Raw genomic sequence first — 27,514 nt, 5'->3', positions numbered from 1 at the left:
TGCTTCCATTCCTTATGTAGTTTCTTTTTTGAATAATTTAGATAATCATTTAGAATGGAAAAAGATTTGGAATTTACCAGCAAAATACTTTTTAACCAATAAAGTGAAAGAAATCTCATTCAAACTAATCCATAAATTCTATCCATCCAAACTATATCTGCAAAGGTTCAAAAAAGATATTGATGTTGCCTGCTCTTTTTGTCAAGAACACCCTGAAGATGCTGTACATTTATTTTGGTCATGTCCCTTTTCCACTACTTTCTGGTCTATAAAGTTTGTCGTTTCATTTCCGCCCACATTGACCCTGACTTTCGCCTGTACTTAGAAAATGTTATGTTTGGCATCACCCACTGACCATCTCATAAAAAAGAACAGTTGTACTTCATTAACCTTTTGTTGTTATGCAAATGGCACATTCATAAATCAAAAGTTACGAATCATACTCCTTATTTCTCAATCTTTATCAATGAGTTCAAACAATACATAAAGACAATAAGAAACTCTGATAATAAGAACGCCATCAAAACATTAGATCTGTGCGTTTGTTTCAATATATCTGCATAATATGTATTAACCCCCTGGCTTGTTCCTTCGTTGTTGTTGTTCACTGTTTAACATAATTCTGTATTGAATTTTTACATTCAATAAAGTTTGAAAAAAAAAAAAAAGGAGCCACGGGGGTACTCCAGCAGGCCATCGGAACCGTAAGAAATATTTTATCTTCACCTCACCATTGCCTTTTTTAAGACATGACAGCTGGTTTTCCCACATTTATATGTAGTTATTGATCGAAAACAAGAGGAATTTGTTTTAATGTAAATGCGTGTTCCGGCGTCTACAGGAAGTGTCGCCCAGAATTCATGCAAAGGCTCATGGGGGCTAGGAATAAGGTGGATACGGGTTTTCTGTTTCGGTGGCGCTTCCATTACCATTATTGGTATTTGAGACATTCCTTTGTGCCTCTAGAGATGCAGACAGATTTGTGACCACTTTAAGTGAAGATAAAATATTTCTTAAGGTTCCGATGGCCTGCTGCAGGACCCCCGTGGCTCCTTCTTGCTGGTTCATGTTAGCGTTCGTTCAAAATGGGAGGTGGCGGCCTCTCGTCCAATCAGAGCACGAGAAATCATCTGCCTTCCGGTTCATCCAAAGTGCCTTCCTTTTCATGCAAAGTGCCTTCCTTTTCATGCAAAGTGCCTTCCTTTTCATGCAAAGTGCCTTCATTTTCATGCAAAGTCACTTCCTTTTCATGCATACTCCTCTCTCACACGCACATATATACTTAACTTTCACATACATATATTCTTTTTTAAGAGTGACAATGAGAGTGAGAATGTATGTGTAAAGTAATATATATGCATGCGAGAGAGAGAATATATGTATGTGCAAGAGAGAATATATGTATGCGTAAGAGAATATATGTATGCGAAAGAGAGTATATATGACTGTGAGAGCAAGAATGTATGAATGTGAATGGTTCAGAATAAATAATGTCTTATACGGCCCCTCATACTGCAAGCGCTGTCTGTTGCCCAACACCTGGATCCTCATGTGCCTTTAGATTCCTCAGTTCATGCTAATATTGTCATTCTTTATTAACTATTGTAGACATTTTTAAGACATGTCTTTATTTTCCATAAATGTATTCTTTGTCTGTCTGTTGTTTAGTATTTGACATAAAGACACCAGGTAATGCAGGAAAACTGCAAAGTTTCTGCACTTTATGACATCAGAAAATAAACAATCGTTTAGCAAAACAATCAGCACAATGTTTTCTATCTATTTCTTCAGACTAAAAGCGTTGAATATATTGGTGCTGCTGTTTTAATGTTTCAGATCAATTTACATTTAATATTATTTATTGATTGAATTATTTTTCTCAGCATCAAATGGTTCAGTTGGTCAAAATGTTTCTAGTTTAAATAAGGACTTTAATACAGGCACTTTACTTTACCCTCACTGAGTGAATTAACATCACTCAGTGAGCGTCCTTAGGCAAGACCCTTAACGCTAGTGCCTCCAGAGCGCGGTCGGCTGCTGCTCACCGCTCCCCCAGGGGATGGGTCAAATGCAGAGAAGGATTTCCCCATTGTGGGATCATTAAAAAAATATCAATTAAACTTCTTTTCTGCTTTAGACTAGAGCAGGGTTTCTGTGTGACAAAATAAAGTTAATATGATTTGAAATTTGAAAGAGTATTCAGTTTGCTTTTTTCTTTTGTTAATGTTAAAAGATACAATTTTAAGTATACTTACACAATTTTTATAGATACTTACCTAATATATATATTGTCATTGCACGAGTGTGTGTGGGGGGGTAGGGGGGCGCGAAACATTTTCTTTTTGAAGTGGGGGCCTGGCAAAAAATAGAGAAGCACTGGGCTAATGTAAGGGATGGCGGACCATCTGTTGATGTCAGATTTTATCTTTTTGATCAATTCTTCATAATTATATTTTGTTGTGTTAGTAATGTCTTTTGGAATTATAATTCTCAAGTATTTTAGCAAGGACAGGTCCCATTTGAGATTTAATTTGGTACGTAGTGGGGTTGGTGGATTATGGTTTAAAGTCAGTATTTGGGTTTTCCTGCATGGTATCCAAATGTATTTAAACATTCAAATAATCTGGGCAATGATTCATTAGGTTCTCTTGTGTAAATTATTACATCATCAGCATATAGGGCAACCTTATGCTCTTCCCCAGCAATAGATATTCCTTTTACATAATTAGTTTGCCAGATTAGTTGAGCGAGGGGTTCAATGTAGAGAGCAAAAAGGAGGGGTGAAAGCCCACATCCTTGTCTTGTTCCGCGTTCCAGTTCAAAGGTGTTTGACAATTGACCATTGATTTTAACACTAGAACGTCCGTAGGGCAGCCATTTGGCTTTTCTACCTACAATGTCCAAGGGACAGCCAAGTGGCTGGATTAGTTAAAATTTACATGCCCAAAGAGCAGCATTCAACATAGTTTGCACATGAACAGCACAGCCATTAGGTTGTTCTCTTGGCATGCAAAAAGGACAAGCCAAGTGGCTGCGCAAGTTTTCACTATTTCCCCTCACCTCTGTCACTTCTAGTAAGAGGTCACCACAGTTTGGTTTTTCTTTTTTGGCTGAGATTTATCGTTCATGCACAAAAGACACTTCTTTACCGACATAATACCGAAATGTTCAAGCAAAGAAATCATCCGGTCAAAGTCATATCTTCAACCCACTACTTGTCTGCGCATACTTGGTACTGCCCCAAAATCTCCTTTCTGCATTTGCCACATGGTATACTTGTAGCAATCAACAAAGCGCACTCTGGCATTATTGTTCTTGTACTGACTATTCACCTGGCATATTACCCGTTTCCCTTTGCCAGGTATGGGAGCTTGTCACCAAAAACGGTATTCCTTTTTCGCCTTCTCAGCTCCCGCATGTACCTGTGCAAGGTTTTTTACTGATTCTGGAAGCTCCCAGTGAATTTTGCCTGGTTGAAAGTTTGATGCAGTTGGCAACAACAAACCCACAAACATTGGAGATTGCAGGAAACCTGTCAGTCCCAACTTGTTCCATGCGGGTGCCCTTGACATCAAAGTGTAAATGCCGCATGATATCTTTGAAGTGGTTTCTGACCATAGTTTTTTAAGATCAGTGGATTTCCCATTTTCGCCAACCATCTTGCGTTTTGCATGGATGGAAGTTTTATCCCCCCATCACAAGGAGGATGGCAATGAACCCCATTAGTTCAGGGAGGGCCATGAACCAGCTGTCATCTTCTGTCTGACGTTCATGCTGAACAACACAGTCCCGAATAGTCTGAAGCATGTTCAGAGTGAGGAAACACAGGAAACTCTGTAAGCGAGTCGACACCGTACTTCTGACCAAAGCAGTTGGCTCTTCCTCAGCAGTGTAACATTCAATTGTGCTGTGATGGAGAGGCCTCCTAACCTTTTCTGAATGCCACATCGTGCCATCTTTTGCTTTTTCTGTTGGCACAGTGTGTCTCCTCTCCTCTCAAAGTTTGTCAGAGCTTGGAGGCTCTTTTGAAGCAGAAAATTCTCCCCCACCCTGATCAGAGTAAAGAATGTGGTTAGCTAGGACATGTCTTCATCCAGATGATCGGGTAGTTGGTGCTGCATTTACAAATGAAAGGTGGCTAATTGAAGGCTGTTGAATTAGTCATTTCGAGCCACCCAGCCATTTGGCTGTGCTCTGGACGCTGCAGGGGGAGTGAAAAATCCTGGACTTTCTAGTGTTAATACGGGCGGTTGGTTTTGTGTATAGTGATTTTATTACTTGTATGAACTTACAATGAAACCCAAATCTCTCCAAGACTATATATAAAAAACACCAGCTGACAGAATCAAAACCTTTTTCAGCATCAAGGCTGACCATTGCTGCTTCTATTTTGTTTACCTGAATATGACTCAATACGTGTAAGGTTCGTCTTATGTTATCATGCGCTTGCCTTTGTGAAATAAAGCCTGTTTGATCGGTATTGATGAGACATGGCAGAACAGACTCTAATCTCTTTGCCATGATCGCTGTGAACAGTTTATAATCCACATTGAGGACAGAGATGGGTCTAAATGAACTACAGTTAAGTGGGTCTTTTCCTTCTTTCGGGATCACTGATAAATTTGCTTGTTTCCATGAAGGTGGTATTTTGTTTTCTTTTAATACTTTATTTAAAATTTGGGTTATAAAAAGTAATAATTCCATTTTTAATTTTTTGTACCATTCTGAAGGAAAACCGTCTGGCCCGGGTGCTTTATTTGCCTTGAGATCTGTTATGGCTCTTGACAGTTCTCTTTCGGGTATTTCAGCTGTGAGTAACTCATTTTGATCCTCTGTTATAACTGGTAAATTAAGAGTTTTTAAAAAATTCTGTATTTGGTGGGGGTGTTTTAAGTTTGGTTGTGTGTACAAATGTTTGTAAAAGTTTAGGAAAATCTTTTGGATTTCGCTTTGGTTATGTACACAAATTTTGGAACTTGGTCTTCTAATTTACTGAAATGACTCGTTCATAACTAGCGTTTTAACATTCATGTTCCCTCTTCTTCTGTTCTACCAGACCCCGCACCTTCTTACCCACACCTTTCCGTGTCCACAGACCCTCCATTTCACTTCCCATGCCTTTCATTTCTCCTGCTTTTCACCTTACATTTCTTGTCTCTACATTGCAACATCCTTCCAGATCCTCAAAAACTGTTTCCCTTTTCTTTACCTCGTCCTTTTCCCCATTCTGATAAAAATTTTCAAATACTCCTGATTATGATTCAAACAAACTAAACCGCCAGTCATTCTCATTCACATTCAAACAGCAGTGCACAAGATTAAAACAAACAGAAAACGGAATTAAACAAATTTAAAATGTCAATGTATAAAACTTCTTTGAACAAAGCTGAACTTAATTACGGTTATTAGGACATACAAACAAATTAGAGACATGTATTCACAATGAGAAAACTGAAATAATTGCAAAATTATTTTACACAAAATGTGTTAGACCAAAAAAGTTCAGCACGTCCCGCAATATTGGTCGCCAGGGATGCGTCTCGCAGACCACATGGTACAAACAAAGCCAATCACAGACGCCGACGCCATTTTGGCTAGGACTCCGTCACGCTTACCACGTGGTACAAACAAACCCAATCAGAATCGTCGACACATTCAAAGCAACTAAAACGTCCCGTCATTGGTCCATGTGACGTAAACACGCTGTGAGCAAGATGGCTGCGTCCGTAGAGCAGACAATACACAGGGAAATGTGGAAGATACAGTTAAAATTCACAGATTTCAAACACTTTTTCATCCCATTCTTTCCAAAATCGCATACATTTCATTCCATTCATCCTCATTCAAGCCATTTTCACCGCTGTTGTCAAGTCAAGTCGTCAGCGTCATCAAGTCTGTCGTCAAAACAAAATTCACCGGTTTCCTCGTTTCTGCTGTCTAGTGCACCTTTCATTTTTATTGTGAATCTCTCTGTGGTTTCTCTACGCATTAAAAAATAATTTGTGAAGGGTCGCTGCCTTCCTGGTGTTTCCGAAAATCCTAAAACGCGCTAAATTAAATCCTATAGTAACACCGTTTATTTGTACAGGATTTTGTACAGGCTAAACAGATGCAAAACCTACTAAATCTGCTTTAATCCAAATATCACAAGCTCCCAATTTGCTATTTATTCAATTTTGACAGGTTGAACAGACACAAAACCTGCACAATTTGCTCAGATTCAATTTTCATAAATTTTCTCATTATCCAATTCGCTGTTTCAGGAGGGTGAACCACAAAACTTATACAGGTGCGCTATGCCGCCCACATACTTCACTTCCCCACAATTTGAGTTATTCACGAGAATAACCTGATCAATATGCAGAATTTACGAACAGGTTCCTGCTTTACCTTTTGTTTGTGAGGCCTCGAGGGAAGTCAAGCACGTGGGGAGGGGCGTCACCGACTTTTCGCCGAAAGTCTAAGAGATCTCGTAATAAGCCACTATCTGTCCTCTTATCCGCGTTGCGATTCCGCGTTCCTTCCCCACTTTTCACGTTCAGGGTTCACCAAAAATGTAGGAAATAATCCGTCGCTTTGGGATTACTTTCCTTGTTGCATGTTCAAAAAAGTCGAGAAGAAAACCACGGGATTCCACCGGATTAAGTTTAACAAATTTATTCCCTAACAATATTTCTAAAAACAGAGTAAAACAAAATAAAACAGATCATCTGGGTTCTCAATGTTTCAGAGCTTGCACAGCGCCAAAATTACCAACGTCTTAACATGCCAGCCTGTTGAGGACAACGAAAGCTTCTCCGTCCAGTTGTTTTAACATGTCGGTTTCAGCCTCCTCCTTCGTAACACAGCATGGCGTCCAGACTCCTCCTCTGGACGCTCGGATTGGCTGGCAGGGAGCCTGCCTACTTCTGTCAGTCCATGTTAGGAGTCAGCATCCGTTTCCCGCGTCGGAAGTCACTTCCCAGACTGACATGGTCCCGCAATCAAATGGCTCCCCAGGTGGTCCCCCACATGTGGCCGGATCTTCCTAGCATACAGTAGATAATACACCTTTGTTCCCCACACGGGAGCAGATGCTTGTGGCGGTTCCCAGGGATTGAATCAGTCTCAGACATGATTGATTTATGATCCAAGTCAGACCTACAGCCAAGCCTCCCAGATGGCCTCAGAAGATCAAAGACCGTTTTTTCCTGAAGGGGATGAGTTCGAAGCTACAGCATCACAACCTCTTTACATATGCAATGTTCAGGAAGCCCCTTTGAAATTCAAAGGAACCACACACAGTAAACCTAAAAGAAAACCTTCAATGAAATAAAGATAAGATAAAAGCCTAGGAGAAATAAGGATCACAAAAATATAAAATTCCTTCAGTCTTTAATTTTGTAGATTGTGCTGTCCGCTTCTTGTTTTTTTAATTTACTTGCTAATAGTTTGGCAAATTTGGGACCGGATTCGTAATATTTTTGTTTTGTGTAGATCATCTTCTTCCGTATATCTGTTAAATACATTGCATTTATTTTGTTTCTTAAAATTTTCAATTTTACCTCAGTTTTTTTTCTGGACGTTTTTTACATTCTTTCTCAAGTTGTCTCAGTTCTTTATTCAAGTCCGATATTTTAGTTTCTCTCTCCTTCTTTTTATGCGTGCAAAACGATATAATTTTTCCTCTCATCACTGCTTTCTTTCTGTGTCCAGTTTTGTAAGATGAGAAATAGACTTTTGAGAACCCCATCCTTTTTAGTTTCTCATGTTCAGTCTGGTTAAGATGAGTTTCTTGTAACATGGCAATTTGGACTTTGTTCTTTTTTAGTTTAGACAAAATATAGTCCTATGTGCATGATGCACATAGGACTATATTATCTGTCATGGTATCTTGTGTCTGACAAGAGTTCTCTTGATACATGGTCCCTTTACATAATAATGCATCCGTTTAACTAGAAAGAGTTGAACATAGAAAACAACAGGAATAAAAAAAACAAGTGTTCTCTCAACAAATATTTTGAACAAAAGAACTTTTTGCTGGGAGAGTTCTTCCGGAGAAGAGGTTCTGGCAAACAGAACCTTTGTGGAGCTGGAGATGTTGGAGCTCCAGTCAGGGATAGTCCCGCCCACTTTAAAGGGCAGGGCCCTGGGAGATGGCTGTGCTGTCTTTACTGTCATAGCTATGGTGTGTCCCGACTAGTTTAGTGTATACTTCAAACGTCAGGAGGGAAACGAAAATTAAAAGGCACCTCGAACACTTACATTGTGCACCAGATCCAAAGAACTTCTTCTTTAACCATTTACTTGTCTGTTGGTGGTTTCCTCCTGTATTCTTAGAGTTTCTCCACGTAGCCCGGTTGATGCTCCTCCGTGCTCCTATGTGCCGCGCGGTTCTCTCTCCGCTCCACGCAGAAAGTGGTTGTAGCTCCCGCTGGTGGGGTGGGAGGGGGGATGACGTTGACCGGGAGCCCCCGCGATGACATGTCAGCTGTAGCCTCCGCTGCGGTCTGGTATAGGCCCGCTCCCTCCTCGTAGAATACGCGCATTTTCGCAGAGTAAGGCGTCTGGGATCTGATTTTTCTCTCCTTCAGGCCTTTCTTTGCTTGGTTGTATTCCATACGTTTCTTCTGGATTGCTGGGGGGTAGTCGTGGTCCACGAAGAAGCGGTTATTGTTGTAAATGGTCTGTTTCTTCTGCCAGGCCCTCTTTATAATTTCCTCCTTTGCTCTAAAGTTGGAGAACTTGGCAATAATGGAGCGCGGTTTGGACTGCGGTGTTGTGGGCTTTGGTGCTAGAGCTCTGTGGGCTCTTTCTATCTTAACACCGAAGTCACGTGTGATATCCAGAGTCTCGAAGAGCAGTTTTTCTAAAAAGGCGATCATAATGGTGCCCTCCGCTTCTTCGGGAATGCCGTATATTCGGATATTGTCTCTCCGTGCGTGAGCCTCCTGCTCTGTTATCTTAGCTTCCATGTTATCCTGCCGCTGCAGAAGTTTCTTTAGTAGCTTTAATGTCGCTTGTAGGGTTGTTTCCACCTCATCAATGCGAGTTTCAGCCTCTTCTAATCGAGCCTCTGCCTTCAGCTGGTTACTTTGGATCTCTGAAAGTTGTCGTTCATTGTCCCGTCGGATGCTTCCTTATTTTTTTTACCAGGAAATTCCATTGAGACTGCATCTCTTTTTCAAGGAAGAGCTGGGCCAAAAGGCATCAAAACAAAATAAATACAGTTAAAAAACAACAGAAATAAAATACATTACAAAATACAGATGCAATTATTCATTGAACATGAGCAGTAGGGCAATGACTAATAGGATTAATTAAAAAGTGGTACAGATAGGTCAAGGGTGACATGTGCATGTTTCTTTTAAAAGCTCAGAAAGTTTTGCTTTAAAACAATTCAATGGAATAAGGTCACTTAAATGCAGAGAGTTTTGAATATTATTCCAGGAAAGCGGAGCAGCAATGGAAAAGGCTGTTTCTCCTAGTTCACTGAGGAATCTAGGGACATAAAGAAGCAATTTGAGTGAGGAACGAGAGTTATATATGTTGTTAACAGGAGAAAGAAGACTGCACAGATATTGAGGTAGTTTGCCGAGAATTGCCTTATAGGTGAATATTAGCCAGTGTTTCTGTCGCCTGACTTTGAGTGAAGACTAAGAGAGCAGAGAGTTCAGTTCACAATGGTGGGTTCTGTATGCAGAGTTTGTGATAAAACGCAAGGCACTGTGATAAACTGTGTCCAGACTATGGAGAGTTGACGAGGCAGCATTCATATACCGAATGTCCCCGTAATCCAAAATTGGGAGGAAAGTGCTCTGAACAAGTCTTTTCCTTACACCTAGGCTTAGACAAGATTTATTTCTGTAGTAGAAACCCAGAAGTGCTTTTAGCTGTTTTAGCAAGTGGTTAGTGTGAGAGGTAAAAGACAATTTGTCATCAATCCACACACCCAGATATTTATGAGGACACTTTTTCAATATTCACCCCTTCCAAAGTATGAATATCAGCCTTCAGTAAATCATGTGAACGAGACCTGGAAAATATCTTGAATTGTGTCTTTTTAGCATTTAAGGTCAACTGTAATTGATGAAGAGAATACTGAAGTTCATTGAAGGCTTCCTGGAGCTCGTTCACAGCAAGATGGACCGAAGAGGCAACTGTGTAAACGATGGTGTCATCTGCATAAAGATGGGATTTAACATTTGGCAAATGACTACCTAGGTCTTTTATAAAGATGGTGAACAGGATAGGAGCTAAGATTGATCCCTGTGGGACTCCACTATTGATGTTCATAAAGTCTGATTTTACATCTTCAATAATCATACACTGGGTTCTCTGTGAGAGATAATTTCTAAACCACCCAATAGCAGAACCACCTATACCAATAAGATTTAGCTTTTGTAGTAGAAGCTGATGGTTTACAGAATCAAAGGCTTTAGATAAGTCCACAAATGGGGCTGCACAGTGCAATTTCTTATCTAGGGCATTGATGATGTCATTTGTTACAGATACAGCAGCTGTTACAGTTCTGTGGCCTGATCTGAAACCTGACTGAGTTTCACATAGAACCGAGTTAGATGCTAAAAAGAGTTTTAGTTGAGAGTTTACATGGGATTCTAGGATTTTTGCAAGAACTGATAGTTTGGAAATAGGTCTGTAGTTGTTTAGCTCAGATTGATCTCCACCTTTCAAGAGAGGGAGAACATGAGCTGCCTTCCAGACTTTGGGAATTATATTTGACTGAATACTTAGATTAAAAATATGGGCGATGGGTTCAACAATAAAATCGGCTGCAAGTCTTAATAAGTAGGGGTCTAAATCAGTGGTCCCCAACCACTGGTCCGCAGGAAATTTTGGCACCGGGACGAACAGAAAGAAAAAATGATTTCCATTTTATTGTTTTTCTCGAAAAAAACGTTTTATTTTGAAAAGTGACCGAATTCTCTCTGTTACATCCGTCACACTTAACGCACGTCAAAGTCGCGACACACCAAACATCATGTGATACACCCCGCTAAAATTAAACCCAAACAACCAAAATGAGCAAAAAACAAGGGGAAACGATCCAATGAAGGGACAGAAGAGGAACCTGCACCCGCTAAAAAACCTGGAAAATCCGCAAATCGGCCTTTAACAGGCAGCGGTAAACGTGCTTTGCGCTGCACCGGTCCGCGGTGACAAAAAGGTTGGGGACCACTGGTCTAAATCATCTGGACCAGGAGATTCTTTTGGGTCAATAGCTTTCAGAGACTGTAACAACTCTGAATTGGAAATTGGTTGGATGACAAATTTGATTGCATGAGAACATGCAGAAGATGCTGTAATAGGGGAATCGGATAGAGGATCTGAGTGACCATACACTGGTGAAGATAATAGAGGAACTAAGCCCACTGAAGTAAAATGTTTGTTAAATTGTTTTGCAATTTCCTCTTTCTGTTGTATGGCAACAGAGTTCACTACAAGGTTTGCAGGTGTAGTTGATTTCCAGTTAGCATTTTGATTTGTTTCCAGAATTTAGTGGGATTTTTAAGATTTGTTGAAATAGAGTTTATGTAAAAATCAGATTTAGTTTTCAGAGTCAAAGAGGTGCATTTGTTTCTCATGGCTCTGAAGGTGATCCAGTCAGTTTGGATTAGTAAATCTTGCTTTGGTCCAGGCAGCATTTCTTTCTCTGAACATGTGTAAAAGTTCTTTTGTGACCCATGGATTATTTCGTCCAGAAATCCTACATTTTTTGACAGGGGCATGTTTGTTACAGATTTTTAAAAAAGTCTCATGAAAATGTTCCCAGGCGCATTCTACATCTTGAATTAACTTAATGCGATGAATCACAGTTGTAAAGATCATAAAAGAAAGCCTGAGGCTCAAAATATTTAAAATGTCTTTTAAAAATAAAGCAGGTTTAGATTTTACCATTTTGTCATCCCTTATTACTGCAATTGTGCAATGATCACTAACATCATTGCAGAATACAGCAGAGGAACTAAACTTATGGGGTTTATTCATTAGTACGATAGCCAACAGAGTGGATTTATTTGAATCAGCTGAATTTAATCGGGTGACATTATTAATGAGTTGTGTCAAGCTTAGTGAATCACACAGTTCCTTAAAGTGATCCGAAACAGGAGAAAGCCAATTCCAGTTGAAATCCCCCATTATTAATATTTCTGAATCACAGAGGCTGTGGAGCACTTTAGAGAGGGAGGACAAAGTTTCTGGTTTGGATAAAGGTGGTCTGTAACATCCAACTAAAGTAAAATATAAAACTTCTGTCGGATTCACTCGGATGACTAATAGCTCAAATTGCTTAGGTTTAGTGATTGATACAGTTACTGAACAGCTAAATTTAGAGCTGACATAGATAGCTACTCCACCACCCTTAGCAGCTCTATCAAATCAAATCAAATCAACCTTTATTTATATAGCACTTTTTCAACAACATACGTCACTCAAAGTGCTGTGCATAAAAGACAATAAAATTTAAAAACAAGATGACAAGAAAAACCGTGCCCCCCCCCCCCCCCCCCCCCCCCCCCGCAAAAACACACACACCCACACACATCAAAAAATAAATAAATAAATAAAAAAGTGATAGAATGTAGAGACCTGGCTTTGTCCTGAAGTGGGGAAACGATATTTTGAGGACCTGTCCACATCAGCGACCCCACAACCCAAGTTCACGGAGAACACTACCACAGAACCCCCCAGATCCGATCAAAAGAGTCAGACCCAGGATATCCCACTGCAGCGACCCCGTTCACTGAGAAGGGTCAGTCACCGATGTGGAGGGTCCCTCAGAGGAAAACACTGGAGTGTAATGAATTTTAAAGGAATAAAATTAAAATATATATAAAACATGGACAAAAAAAAACAAATAATTAGATAAACCTTAATAGGCATATGAAATAGTAAGAGCGACTTAAAAATTAATAGAATAAATAAATAAATGTATTTACATACACATATAAAACTAGTTAAAAGAAAAAAAAAATCCTAAAATTCAACTAAAAGCTAAGTTAAAAAGGTAGGTCTTAAGCCTTCCTTTTAAAAACATGAACAGTCTCTGCGGCCCTGAGGCTCTCTGGGAGGCTGTTCCACAGGCGAGGTCCGTAAAAACTGAATGAGGCCTCGCGGTATGTTTTTGTTCTAACTTTTGGAATAACCAAAAGGCCTGTATCAGAGGACATCAGGGTCCGCGAGGGCTCATACTTTAAAATCATGTCAGATAAATATGAAGGCCCGAGACCATAAAAACATTTGTAAACCAATAAAAGAACTTTAAAATCAATTCTGAATTGCACAGGGAGCCAATGCAGCGATCCTAAAACCGGTGCAATGTGTTCCTGCCCCCTGGTCCTCGTCAGAACGCGTGCCGCTGAATGTTGCAGCAGTTAAAGATTTGCTATTCTTGTTCTGGGAAGACCAGAGAGCAGGGCATTACAATAATCTAATCTGCTGGTAATAAAAGCATGCATTAGCACCTCTGTACTGGCAAGAGAGAGAAATGGGCGGACTCTGGCTATATTTTTTAGATGATAAAATCCTGTTTTTGTGATATTTTTAATTTGTGGGATAAAATTCATCGCAGAGTCAAAAATGACACCCAGGTTTCTCAAACACTGAGAAGTTTTGTAATTCTTTAGTTTAGATAAAACTATCTCTCTTGTCCTCAGAACTGATCACTAAAACCTCTGTTTTGTCCTGGTTTAGCTGTAGGAAGTTATCTGCCATCCATGACTCAATGTCTAAAATGCATTTTAAGAGTGTGTTGACCGACTCTTCATCATCAGGAGACACAGCGATGTAGAGTTGAGTGTCATCAGCATAGCTGTGGAAACAAACGCCATGCCTCCTGATGACGTCCCCCAGTGGCAGCATATATAGATTAAAAAGTAGTGGGCCTAAAATTGAACCTTGGGGGACCCCACAGTTGATGTCAAAGACCTTTGAGGAGCATGTCTCCATATTTACGTAAAAACTTCGATCTGTGAGATGGGAATAAAACCACTTTAGTATGGTACCAGAGATGCCCAAACCTCTCAGTCTGTTGAGTAAAATACTGTGATCTACAGTGTCGAAAGCAGCACTGAGATCCAGTAGTCCCAGAACTGAGAGTTTCTGACAATCTAGGTTACATCTAATATCATTTACTATTTTAACAAGGGCCGTCTCTGTGCTGTAGTTTGTCCTAAAACCGGATTGATATTTTTCAAATATGTTATTTCTATTTAAAAACTCATTAAATTAATTAAAACAGTTTTTTCAATCATCAATCATTTTACATAAAAATGGCAAGTTGGATACTGGACGATAATTGTTATAATTGTTTGGATCTAAATTACTCTTCAGAATAGGCCTCACCACTGCCGTTTTAAAGGCAGCAGGGAAGACACCTGTCTGAAGAGAGTAATTTACTATATTTAAAAGCTCAAACTCAAAAAAGTCAAATGTTTTCAACAACGATGTGGGGATTGGGTCTAAAAGGCAGGTGGTTGGCTTTAACTGGGAGAAAACCTGACCAAGTGCCACAACATCAACCAGGATAAAACTTTCTAGTGTTTCCTCTGATAAATGCAATGCTATAGATTCATTAAAAGCAACACCTTTTTGAGTTAAAAGAGTAGATCTAATAGCATTGATTTTTACTACTGAAGTGGTCTGCAAAACTCTCACATACAGCATCTGAGGCTGCTATGGAGGAAATTTGAGTCTCTTTTAGTTAAACTGTCTATTGTTTTAAAGAGAACTTTAGGATTGTTTTTGTTTTGTAAAATCAAGTTTGAGAAGTGGAGGGTTCTAGCTTTTTTTATTGCATGACTGTACCTCATTTGTTGTTCTTTAAAAATTTCGTGATGTACAGTTAACTTTTTTTTCTCCACTTCCTCTCCGCTCTCCTGCATTCACGTTTCATGGCTCTGATTGGTTCGTTCCTCCAGGGTGCTGTAGCTTTAGTTTTCAACGTTTTAGTTTTAAGTGGAGCTACAGCATCAATGGCTGACTGTAGTTTGTTGTTAAAATGTTCAACCATAAAATCACATGATGCAGGTAAAATATGAGCGGGAGTTTGATGTAAAATATTGATAAAATTTGCAGCCACATCAGGAGTTATGTATCGTTTCCTCACAGTTCTCACTGGAGCTTCCTGTCGAGTAAAACTGGTGATATTAAAAAATATACAATAGTGATCTGACACAGCCATGTCAACAACAGAGGACACACTGCAGGACAGGCCATAGGTTATCACCAAGTCTAGAGTGCGCCCCCTGCTGCGGGTAGGCTGTGTGACATGCTGTGTGAAATCCATACAGTGCAAAAGGTTGAGAAACTCCTTTGCATGAGCATCACTGTCTTTATCAACATTGTAGGTTAAAATCACCAATTATTAAAACTGTACTATATTTGGAATGTATTACTGAAAAAAAATCAGAAAATTCTTGAATAAAACAGGAGGGAGGCTTTGGTGGTCTGTAGACAGTAACACATAAGATAAATGGGCTGGTAAAAGAAAATGCATGATGCTCAAATGAGGAGTAGCTATGTAGCGTGATTGTTTTGGTTGCAGATGAGCCACGAGCAATCGATGCAGTGCCACCGCCTTTTTTTATCTCCCCTGGTAGAAAATAAAAAGTAAAAATTTAGTGGGGAAGCTTCAGTGAGAACAACAGGAGCATCAGTACCCAGCCAGGTCTCTGTTAAAAGAAGGCAATCTAAATTGTTGTCTAAAATGAGCTCATTCACAATAAAAGATTTGTTTAAAAGAGAGCGAATGTTTAAAATAGCAAAGTTCAAAACAGTGTGTGTGTGCAGATGGATTGATTTATCTTTTTTTGTCCGGTAATGTGTGAATGTTATGGAGATGTCTAATTGTGGATCTGGTGGATCTGATCTGGGGATGTTTGTGAGATCTGCTTGTTATGTGAACTGGGATATGTTGTGTGATAACTCTGGTTTTAACTGAGGATGGGTGCCAGTGGTCCAGTCAGTCAGTGAGCAGTTTAGCAGAGCGGAGTGTGAGTTCAATGTTCATGGATAAAAGTTGAGATCCTGTTTGGTTTGGATGGATGCCGTCTGGTTTAAAGAGATTATGTCTATTGAAGAAGGTGATGAAATTATCAACATATGGAATAATATTGAAAATACAGTGTCCTTTAAGCCAGATGTGAAGTTGTCGCAGACGGCTGAATTTAATGTCTCCAAAGAGGGGAGATGGAAGCGGACCGGAGATGATGCACCGTTTGTCCAGCTGCTTGATGGAGTGGATGAGAGTGATGAAGTCCTTCTTGAGGGTCTCGGATTGCTGAAACTTAAGGTCATTCACTCCTGCGTGGACTATTATTGTGTGTGTGGAGGGGTTACGAAGGGAGAGCTGGTGGGCAGAGTTGGTGATGTCTCGGACGAGGGCGTCTGGGTGACAGAAGGTGCGCCTCCCGGTAACGCGAACATGCCTGACCATAGAGGTTCCCACGACGAAGGAGCCAGGGGGGTCCCTGCGGCCGTGAGATCTGGCCGCCGAAGTGAGCGGGCCCGTCGCAGCAGGAGGTCAAGCGGGAGTTGGCGTTACACCTGTTGCGCAAGCCGGGGAAGCGCCGATGAGGGGGGCGAGCCGCCAGGAAGAGGAGAGGTGGCGGCGGTCACCGCGACACCTGCCGCGGGGGGAGACGCAGCGGACTTTGAACCTGACGCCCCGGTCGCGACCGCAGAGTGATACCCCGCATTGCTTGCTGATTCCACGAGGACGTGGGTTACATTCGGGCGGCGGCGGCAGTCAGGGCGTCTACTCACTGTGTCTCTCAGTAGCTGTCGGCGTTTGGCGGACGATGAATCTTCAGATGCCGGGCGGCTTTCTTTGTCGGGCCGAGAAGCAGCGACAGGGCGATGGTTTTCTCCGCTGAGTGGAGAAGCAGCTTCCATAACGTCGTCAGATGTTGGACCCGACAGAACATCATAGCGGTTGGAGAGAATGAGCCCATCACGGTCCAGGGGTCTTTTCCTGCGGCACACCACCTCAGACCAAAGTGGTTTTGGTGTGGAGCTCGAGGAAGGCCGCGGCCAGGTGTCAGGATCCCAGTGATTCGTGTCTTCCACAGCCGCTTTCAGGGAAGCAATATGCATGGACTGTTGATGCGCCAGGTCCAGAAAAGAGTTCAACAGATCATTCTTTGACCTCGACTCATCAGAGAGTTTCTGGATGTCCTTTTTGAGGTTAGTGATCTGTGTGTCAGGGTTTGTTGGTGCCGTCACCGCAGTGGAGGTGGACGTAGACGTAGCGGCGGCAGCAATCTTCCCCAAGTGACCACATTACGACACTATACACATTATAGCCTTGAATAGCAATATCATCGTCAGTGACAGACTTTTTTAACCAGGTCTCTGAGAGAACAATTATATCAGGATTGGTTGTAAAAACCCATAACTTGATCAAGTCCAGTTTTGGCAACAAACTTCTTACATTGAAGTGCAGAAATCCAAGTCCAGTTCTACATTTAAAGTGTTCAGGTGTAATGTCTTGAAAAGGCCCCGGATTAAGTTGCACATTACCAGTGAGCAAAAGCAGTAAAGAAATTATACATTTTAATCTATGAATCCGTTTGTTCATATTAATTTTTTTCCGTTAGAGATAAAATTTGACCCATTCTGAGGTGCAACACATTGAATTGTTGCTTTGGGGATGAGATATGGAATTGGACAGATCTGATGTTCTTCTTCTTCATAGACTTTAGTTGAAGAATATTGTAAAACTGTTGGAGAAGTTATACTCTCAGAGGCAAGATTCAATGAAATCTCTGTGGGTCCAAAGAGACATAAAATCCATAACGTATAACACAAGGAAAACATTTTGAGTAAATACCTCCAGAAACAAGAGACAGGGAGATGAAGAAGCGGTCAAGACCAGGAGGAAAAATGGCCTAGTCCAGTTGTTACTGGAGAGCTGCTTTGGCCTGGTAGTAGCTGCAGAGCTGGTATGTCCTGGTGGCTGAAGAGCTGGCACAGCCCGGCGGCTGGAAAGCCGGTGCAGCCCGGTGGCTGAAGAGCCGGCACAGCCCGAAGGCGTGTAAGCGGCGGTTTTCCCGTAGCTCCAGTGCAGCAATCAACGGCAGAGATGCGGGTGTTTTACGGGGGGGCTGTGATGAGCGACTTCTCAATTAACGGGCAGCGTAGTGGAACCACCAGACGTTCCACTACACTACATGGAGTGGCCAACGATAAAGACGGGAAGGTCTCCCTTGGGGGGTCCTGGCTCGTACCTGGGGTTGGGGCGGGGGGATGCCCGGAACTCCTGGGTGGTGGTGGGGTGCTCGTTTGGGGCTGTGGGCGTCCTTCTCCGGTGGGGCCCTGCATTGGGCACTCCCGGCGGGGCGGGGGGGCTGCTCTCCTGGTTGGGCTGGGGCGGCGCTCTCTTTCCCTCCGTGCCTCCCTGCTCTCTGACTCTGGGGGCCTTGCGGCGGTCCTGCTGGCCCTGGCCTGGGTGGCGGGCTTGGTCGCCCGGGCGGCGGTTGTTCTCTGCCAGTTCCCGTGTGGTGTTGGGGGGGATTCCGGCTGCCGCTGCTTCTGCGGTGGGGGTGGCTGGGCAATCTCCCTCCTTCTTTTCACGTTCCACCATCCATTTTAGAAGAACATAAACACTCACCTGAGCACAGGTGTTAGCTCACCTTTGCACTAACAGTTTGCATGATTGAATGACTGAAATATTTCACACTAGTTGGTTTTAAGGCATAAGTATGCGTGTGAACACTATCTGTTTTGTGTACATGTCGACAGGTGGACATTTTTGCAGCTACCAGGTGTGTTTATAACATTTGAGTGTGTGTGTGGACAGGCCCCGGCCTTTTTGTACTACATTTGAACCTTACCATAATGATTAACAACCAGTAAACTTGTTGCTTTATGCTGCTTCATGGTCTTACCCCCCTTCCCCTCCTATTATCACCCTCCTACCCCCCCTCTCTCTAACGTCCCTCTCTCTCTTCTTCCCCTCTTTCCTTTTCCATCCGGTCCAACACCAAAGATTTTCAAACATGATTGAAATTAATAAAGTTTGACCTCAATTACAAAAGGGGTTTATTCAGACATACCTTTGGTTTGTCTGAAGATTAATAACCCCTCTTGTTAAAGTAAAATATGTCCAACACAAGAGGCCCTCAGCTCTCATCTGTCTGCCTAGCTGTTGGACAGGACAAGGACACACACTCGCATACATACTCATGAAACGCGAGCACGTACACTCTCGCGTGATGACTGTGTGTGAGGCGGCCACTGCGTGTGAGAAGAATAGGGAAAGCCACTGTGAGTGGCTAAAATGCGTGTAGGGGGAGGGGCGTAGAGATAATCGAGTGCGCGTAAACATCTGTGGGAAGGAAACGGAGACAAATATCACAACCTGATATGTATCTCCTCCTTGGTCGTCTCCCATGTAGTCCACTCTGGCTCAAACAACGACGAATGGTGCGATCTGACACTGATGTACCTTGATCTAGGAGTTCACCTTTAATGTCTTTGGAGGTTGTTCTGGGCTCTTTGGATACAGTCCCAACTATCGGTCTCTTCAATTTGTCATCAATGTTCATCTTCCAGCCACGTCCAGAGAGGTTGGCTACTGTCCCGTGGGTCCTTTCTTTCTGAATAATATGTGCCACTGTCGTCACAGGAGCTTCAAGCTGCTTAGAGATGGTTTTATAGCCTTTACCTTTACCATGTTTGTCTATAATTTTGTTTATAATGTCCTGGGAAAATTCTCTCCTTTGCTTTCTGTTGTCCATGTTCAGTTCATACAGCAACATGACTATTTGTCTCCCTTTAAATAGGCAGACTGACTGGTTATGGGTTTGAAAACAGCTGTGAAGTCAATTAAAGGACATACCTGAGTTCATCATGACCCCCTGGACAATTAGTTCTCAGTCTTTTATGGAGGTACCGTCATTTTGTCCAGCCCTATTTCATTAGTTTTTTTTTAAAAATAATTCTGTTATCAGCAACGCAAAAGTAATGGCTGATTTTGATTATTTAATTTTCTATAAATTTTAATTCATTGTTACTATTGTATGATTCAAGTCATTTCAGTGAGCATTGTAGACTTTCTTTCTTTAACTGAGGGGTACCAGCAATTTTGTCCACCACTGTATGTGTCTTTATTTGATTTAGCAGCACCAACTACAATAGTCCGACTGAACTGTGTTTAGTTTTGGAAATTCTGTGAAAGGTTTTGGAAAAGTTATGGTAAACCATTGCTAAAAAAAAGTGTACAAACCCTGTTTAAAAACCTGTGCTCTGAGCACAAGCCCCTCCCAGTCCACAAAAACGGGTGGGTTCTCACATTCATACGTATGAAAATAAGGAACAGGAAGAGTCTGCACTGTCAGCACCACCCCGAGGCCAATGCACACACCCACTCTCTCTACAGAGCTAGCAGTGATCGGCTAAACGCTTTCCTTTTTATATGCACAATATGCATATCCATCTTTGCAATAGTTCGGATGTTGTTTGTTTAGGTCCGCGAAATGCAGACACTGCCGAAGCCGGCTCTAGATTGACGTCATGAAATGGGGGGCACCCGCAGGGAGCGAAAGCTGGTGCCTCACAGATCAAGTCGTCTTACATCCTGGTAGGAAACCTGCGAAAATAACATTTCATTTAAAAAATCTTTCTTTAGTGTGCCAAAGGTAATAATAAATTTATATGGATATATTTTTTTCTGCACGGCATAAGAGAAGCATAATATTGGCCCCTTTAAAGTTATATCTTTACATATATTTTTGAGGATTGTTTAGTGTAAGTTTATTCTGGTGCAATTCACATGAGATCTCACCTGATTGTCTTGTAGGACAGGTATACAGCCTTGGCAGAGCTGAGTATGGACGTCTGGGTTTGGGTCAGGGTGCAGAGGAGAAGAGTGTGCCCACAGCTGTCACAGGGGTGGAGCCGGCCAAAGGAGTGTCTTGCGGAGCTTCAGTCAGCTATGCGGTGACCAGAGAAGGTAAGAAAAACATCTAAACAACTAAAAGGCCTTACAGCTAGCCAGTTTGCTATATTGTGGCCCCTCACTATATTCTGGTTCACCTTTTGCGGTCTTGCTGTTTAGCAGAATTTCTCTCTGTTTAGTAATTCTGGTCTTTTTCATTCTATAATACTGGACTTATTTTTTCTACAATGGTTTGAACTTTGGAAATTTAAACGACAGAGAAGTGTGAAAATTTTCATATCTGTCTGAGAAAGTGTATAAAGTATATAAGTAAGTGCAAGTATGCAAGTAAGGGTTTGAGTGCCTTAAAACAGCTACAACGGGGGTGTCACTCATTTTGATTCGGGGAGCTCATTCAACCCGTATGATCCTAAGTGGGCCGGACAAGACCAAAAAACAGCTTTGTTTTTTTTTTCTTGGGAGCCTTATCACTTAACTTTTACACATTCATTCACGCATTTCACTTTTTAAAACATTGGTTTATTCAATTTTATACAGACTAAACATTTTACATCTAACACTGAAGTTATGAGTTAACCTCACTTTCTCTCCTGATACTTCACACCGCCATCAATATCAGGGTTCAAATCCTGTGCAGAAACATATTTACTGTCATTCAAGTGTGCAAAACACAATGAAATGTCCCAGAATCTTTTCTTGGTTAGCTGCCTGAATTTTGTGGCAACACCTACCTTCTTCCTGACCTTTAATGGGGCGCCATCAGTGACGAGACTGTCATCACGTGACCAGTTTACTCCAACATTGTCGAGCACAGTAACTAGAGAGCTGACTGTCATCAGCTGTTGTTGTACCCATCAACTCAAGAAAATCTGCTGTGATGGTCTCTTTAACACTTCTAATAAATATGCACAGCTATATATATCTGTGATGTCGTTGCTTTCATCAATAGTGACCGAAAATACAATAAATGACTGGATTCCTTCATTTGGCGTCCAAGTCTCCTCAGAGATGTTGTATCTGGAATCGTAATCCTTGACAGACTTATGTTGACAAAGCTCTACTGCTTTTTGGGGTACAATCTGCAGCCTTCAGCATTTTTCAATAAATTCACCATCTGGAAATGGTTTGGATGTTTGCACCAATGTGTTTACAATAAAGCAGCTGTCACTGCTCCATCACTGACGTCACGGCTGCAGTAAATGCAGATGGGTATTTTTTCCGTCCAGCTAATAGTTGGTAAATCTTCGGTTTTCTTAACTGCAAATAGTGAATCTTTTCTTTATGGTGTCTCATTGTGGCGATGAATGTTACGTTTGTTGAGCACTGCGACCTGTTGATGACATACCAAGCATGCAGGTTTTGCATTCAGTTCAGCTCCGTGAACAAATTAAATTCTTAAAATTTTTCCTGGAAAGTTCAGCACTTTACTTCAACCTTTTCTACTTTTTGACATCTTGGTCATTAGGGTGTCACTACTGATCATTCTTATAGCAATGTAACAGTGGTGAGGCTCACGGGGAACCAAACTACATTTTACCCAGACACAGAGCTGTTAAGTTTCGCTTTTGGCACATGCAGAGAGATATGCTGTTTTACCAGTTTTGACCCCTTATAATTTTTACTCTTCATGACCCGGCTGGACCGCGGGCCGTATGTTTGACACCCTTGATCAACAATCATACCCCACAAATTTCGCCTTTCCCGGGTTACCTTTAGAACGTAACCTTTGTGTTAAACAAGGGACCACTGTCTTGTTAAAGAGATCATATGTTGTTAAATTGTTGTTTGTCGAGATCTGCTCAGGCTCTACATAATCATGGCCCGCAGCAGTCACAGACCGCAAGGATCATATTGTAACTGCTACGAGGGTCGAACACTCAAAATGGTCCAAAACGTCAAGAAAACGCGTCAATTTGCCAAAAAACCAGGTCAAAAGTCGCCCAAAGCACAAAACGACATTACAATTGTGTAACGCAACAAAAATGCACACATACATGCACAACACCACCGCAAAAACGTCAAAATTGTAATCGCAAAAATGACGACAAAAACGTAAAAAAAGCCCTCAAAGGAAGGGTTTAAAGCCAAAAAAGACATGCCCAGCCTATAGTAAAAGACAGGCCGCATTAAAATACATAGGAAACCTGCCGCAAAAACTTCTATTGTTTCTACTTCGGTCTTTTTCCTTCTTCTCGTTTCTAACGGATCCGTTGATCGCAAATTTGACCCCTGCCACATACCCGAAAACTCACCAAAATTGGCCCACACCTAGGATAAATTGAAAATGAATTTTCAGCAAAGAGAACGTCACCCCTTCCCCAAAGTCGATGACATCACAGCGTGCGTTCCCGTACAAAAAAATGAATGGGCCGAAAATTGCTTATAGGGCCATAAAAAAGATATTTCAAATTAGAGCCGCGAAACCAAAATTTGGTGTTGGAGATATCCCAAAGAAGTTTTGAAATCATTATGGGATGGCCACACGACCTACGGCTAGGCGGCCATTTTGTGGCAAACTCAGAGAAATGGCGATTTTTGTGTTTTTTTTACATTATGGGAAAAAACACTTTTTTTGAGCGATTATCACGAAATCGCAGAAACATGCCACCAGCTTGATTCTACAGCTACCAAATAAGTTTCTATGACCTTGGGAAGAGGCGGCCATCTTGAATTTAAAAAAAAAAAAGCACCTTTAGTAACAGATACAAACGAAAACTCGTCCTAGGGATTTTTATCGCTCTTCCTGAAACTCCTCGGGCATCAATGGCAACCTACTTTGGACAAAATGTTGGAATTAGAAGTTGTAGATTTTTGGCGCTCATGTCACCCAAACACTAAAGGGTTCACCTTTTTCTCTCCAGTTCACCACTCACACTCCCGTTTAGACTATTTATTAATCAGTAACTCTCTTTTAAAAAATATTCAAAGCTCCAATATCCATCCAATTATTATCAGTGATCATGCACCAGTCTCTGTAAATATTTCTAGGGAAAAATCCACACCCTCTGGTACAACCTGGAGGTTTAATACGTCTCTGTTAAGGGACCAGGAATTTCTTGAGTTCTTTAAAAAAGAGTGGGCAACCTTCTTAGACTTCAACAATACTCCAGACATCCCACCGTGCATTCTTTGGGAAAAAGCAAAGGCAGTCATGAGAGGGAAAATCATTTCTTATTCAACGCACAAAAAACTCAAAGAGAAAGCAGATTTATTAGAATTAGAAAATAAAATCAAAACCCTGGAGACTGCTTATGCTGCTTCTGCACAGGAACACATTCTGGGAGATCTGAAAAATTTAAAGCTGCAGTTAAATGACATCATTAATAAACGAACACAATTTCAAATACAAAGGCTACGACTTGAAAGATTTGAAAACTCTAATAAATCTGGCAAATTTCTGGCTAATCAGCTTAAATTAATAGAGAAAAATCATCAATCACCTCTATTACGGACCAAACAGGAAATGTCACTCATGACCCGGTCAAGATTAATAACGCATTTGAAAACTTTTATAAAAACTTGTACACACGGCGCCGGATGGGCTGCCCATCTGCACCTGGGGCTGGGATCGGCCCTTCCCTGGCTCTGGGACGGGATGGGACAACCCTCTCGGGGCCCCCGGTCGCCCTGGGTGTCATCCGCTTCGGCTGCGGGGTCTGGGGTGGGGGGCTTGTCGGCCCTGTCCTGTGGGGGGGCGTTCTGGGGGGGAGGGGGGGGCCATTATTGGTACGGGTCGGGGTCTCCGCTGAGGCAATCAGTGGTTGCCTCGGCCGGTTGGCCTCCTCTGTCCCGTCAAGGCCTGACCAGAGCTCCTCCAGGGCCGGCGTCTGGGGGTGGGGGCCTGGGCTTGCTCCGGGGGGGGCGACGCTTTCTGGCTCATCTCTCTCTGTGTGGGGTGGGTGGTGCCGGGCCTGGGGTGTCGGCGCCTCCGGGGGTGGGGCCCCTGGGCTGGGTGGCCCTGGCGCCTTTGCTGGGGGGGGGGGGCTGGGGGACAGCTGTTTGACCACTGGGGGACAGTCTACCAGCTGTCCCCAACTTACCCCCTTCCTCATATAACTTCATATTAGGGTGAGGGGGTGGGGGGTCTAGCCTGCGATGCGCCTTGGGGGGGGGGCTACTTGGCAGTGGCCCCCCTCCTATGGTTGCCGTATGGAATGGGCCCCCCCTCTTTCGGTTTTATTTGCACCTTAGACATGTAGGGTCCTTGGTAGGGGGAGTGCTTGGACATCACTGCAAGCAAGCAGCAGATGTCCTCCTGGCACCCTACCCGCCAATTTTAACCGCACCTCAGACATTTAGGGCCCCTTGGTGGGGAGGGTGAGGGGACGTCACTGTGAGTAATCAGGAGATGTCCCCTTAGTGCCCTACTCGCCAATTTTAACTGCACTGCCCTTAGTACACACACACCCCCCCCTTCAATATATACATTCCAACATAAACACACACACATGCACACACACACCCTCTCAAACACACATACACGCACACACATTTTGCAAGGAAGGTGGGACCTGGGTCCATCTGTCCCCTACCCCCTCCCTGGTGGGGGGTGAGGGCCCCTTGGCGACGGCGGCCGTGTCCCTTGGGTGCCGGCTCCCTGGGCTCGGCGGTGCTCTCTCCGCACGGTGGGGGGGTTCATATTACACCTGAGCCGGGGGTGTTCGTGTCCCTGGGGGGTGGGTCCTGGTCCTTGCCGCTGAGCGCTGGGCCCCGCCAAACTTCCAACATGGCCGAGCCTGGTCGGGCCATATTTATAACACCCCTTGTGGGCCACCCTTTTTTCCCCGGGATTCCCACCTCCTGGGCGGGGGCGGCGGGCCCCTGCCTTGCTCCTCCCTGGACCAACCGTGGGCCGGGTGGGTGGCTGCCTGGAGTGCGGAGCGGGTCTCCCTTGGGGGGTCCTGGCTCGTACCTGGGGTTGGGTCGGGGGGATGCCCGGAACTCCTGGGTGGTGGTGGGGTGCTCGTCTGGGGTTGTGGGCGTCCTTCTCCGGTGGGGCCCTGCGTTTGGCTCTTCCGGCGCGGCGGGGGGGCTGCTTTCCTGGCTGGGCTGGGGCGGCGCTCTTTCCCTCCGCGCCTCCCTGCTCTCTGGCTCTGGGGGCCTCGCGGCGGTCCTGCTGGCCCTGGCCTGGGTGGCGGTCTTGGTCGCCCAGGGGGCGGTTGTTCCCTGCCTGTTCCCATGTGGCGTTGGGGGAATTCCGGCTGCTGCTGCTGCTGCGGCGGGGGTCTGGGTGTGGGGGTGGCTGGGCGCTCCTCATCCTTCTTTTCACATTCCACCATCCAATTTAGAAGAACATAAACCAGGGGTGGCGAACACGCGGCTCTCGAGCCGCATGCGGCTCTTGGACAATGAGCGTGCGGCTCTTTGCGTCTCGTCATATTTTCCATATCCTGTGCCTCATTTCATAATTTTTTCCCTCTTAAACCACACTCAAACCATCAAAGGGTATTAAAATAAATAATTAATAATAAAAGTAATTTGGCAGTGTGTGTGTGTGTGTGTGTGTGTGTGTTTGATTCTGCTCCCGACACATACGTGACCGCCAATCATTTGCGCGGGTTACGCCCACTGCCGGAACACAGATACAGATTGATGTGCGTGCACACCGTTACCCTCATGGTCAAAATGGTGAAATTCAGAGTATACAGATAAACACAGGATGTTTCTGGAAGACGGGAAGATTCTTACTTTTTACTGAACAGAATAGCGTCACGATGTTTATTATTATGAGCTTTTGGAACCAGTAACATTGGTCATGGCAGAAAAGAACAAAACGTATCCCGGAGAAAATGAAAAACTTCCTGATCTGACACAAATTGTCTCCTTTATTAACAAGTTGAAGCTTTTCAAAGTGCACATTCAAACGGCAATCATCCCACTTGCCTTCTTTGCGGAGCTCAAACAGCAGAAAGCTGCAATCAGAATGAATGAAGCGCAGAACGTGACGCTGCTTGCGCAACTGGACTGAAACGACCGCAGATCCTTTTTATCATTGATCGTTTAATACAGAGACTGACTCCCTGAGATCCCTGCTTGTCACTGATGAGGCAGCGAGAGAACCGGAGATAAATGAGCAGAAATCTCTTTGAAAGAAGGCCCTGTTATAATTTGGAGAACAGACATCGGTCCGTTCTGACCGACACTCACGTAAAGGAGCTGATCACAGAGGCTACAACTGGCTTGGGGCTTAGCCCCGCCTTCAGCCCCTAAGACTCATGGGAAGGGGGGCATTTTCAGTGTAAAACCATGAGCCAGGTAGCTGTTAGCAGAATTGAGTTCCATGCCGTTTGGGCGAATGGGTGTGTATCGAAGTTACCGGGTTCCTAATGTGAGCAGGAAGGAGAGTACGTGAATGACGCAGTCAGTTAAATTATAACTGACTTAGTATAAACTGATTCATTGCAATTTATTAATATTTAAGAAATTATTTGCTTTTGATGCAAATGTAAGTCATACAATTTTGAATTAAAAAAACATGTAAAGCAAGATATTCTAATGAAGGTCAAAATTAATTTAAGTTGCACACAACTGAAATGTAATGTATTTAATGTGTTTATTGTGAATATAAATGACTCAGACACCAGAAGGATGCTCTGTCCAGATGTTTGTGTATTT

The 27,514-nt window shown here is 43.0% G+C and overlaps 1 protein-coding gene across 29 annotated transcripts in view; it reads left to right on the top strand.

The window, feature by feature from the left end:
* phactr4b (phosphatase and actin regulator 4b) overlaps positions 1-27,514 on the top strand; it is a 187,444-nt gene that overhangs the window by 157,577 nt on the left and 2,353 nt on the right. For 28 of the 29 annotated variants that reach the window (XM_078932858.1, XM_078932862.1, XM_078932856.1 and 25 more), the window contains one exon: positions 20,801-20,953. In XM_078932858.1, the coding sequence (XP_078788984.1) occupies positions 20,801-20,953 (153 nt within the window). Of the gene's footprint in view, positions 1-20,468; positions 20,582-20,800; positions 20,954-27,514 lie in introns of all 29 variants that reach the window. The other variant, XR_013648178.1, reaches the window with a different exon arrangement.

This window comes from Oryzias latipes, chromosome 16 (genome assembly GCF_053564925.1).
Source record: "Oryzias latipes strain Hd-rR chromosome 16, Olatipes_Hd-rR_3.1".
NCBI lineage: Eukaryota > Metazoa > Chordata > Actinopteri > Beloniformes > Adrianichthyidae > Oryzias > Oryzias latipes.
The sequence above is the reverse complement of the archived record's forward strand: the minus strand, read 5'-3'. Positions and strand labels throughout refer to the sequence as shown.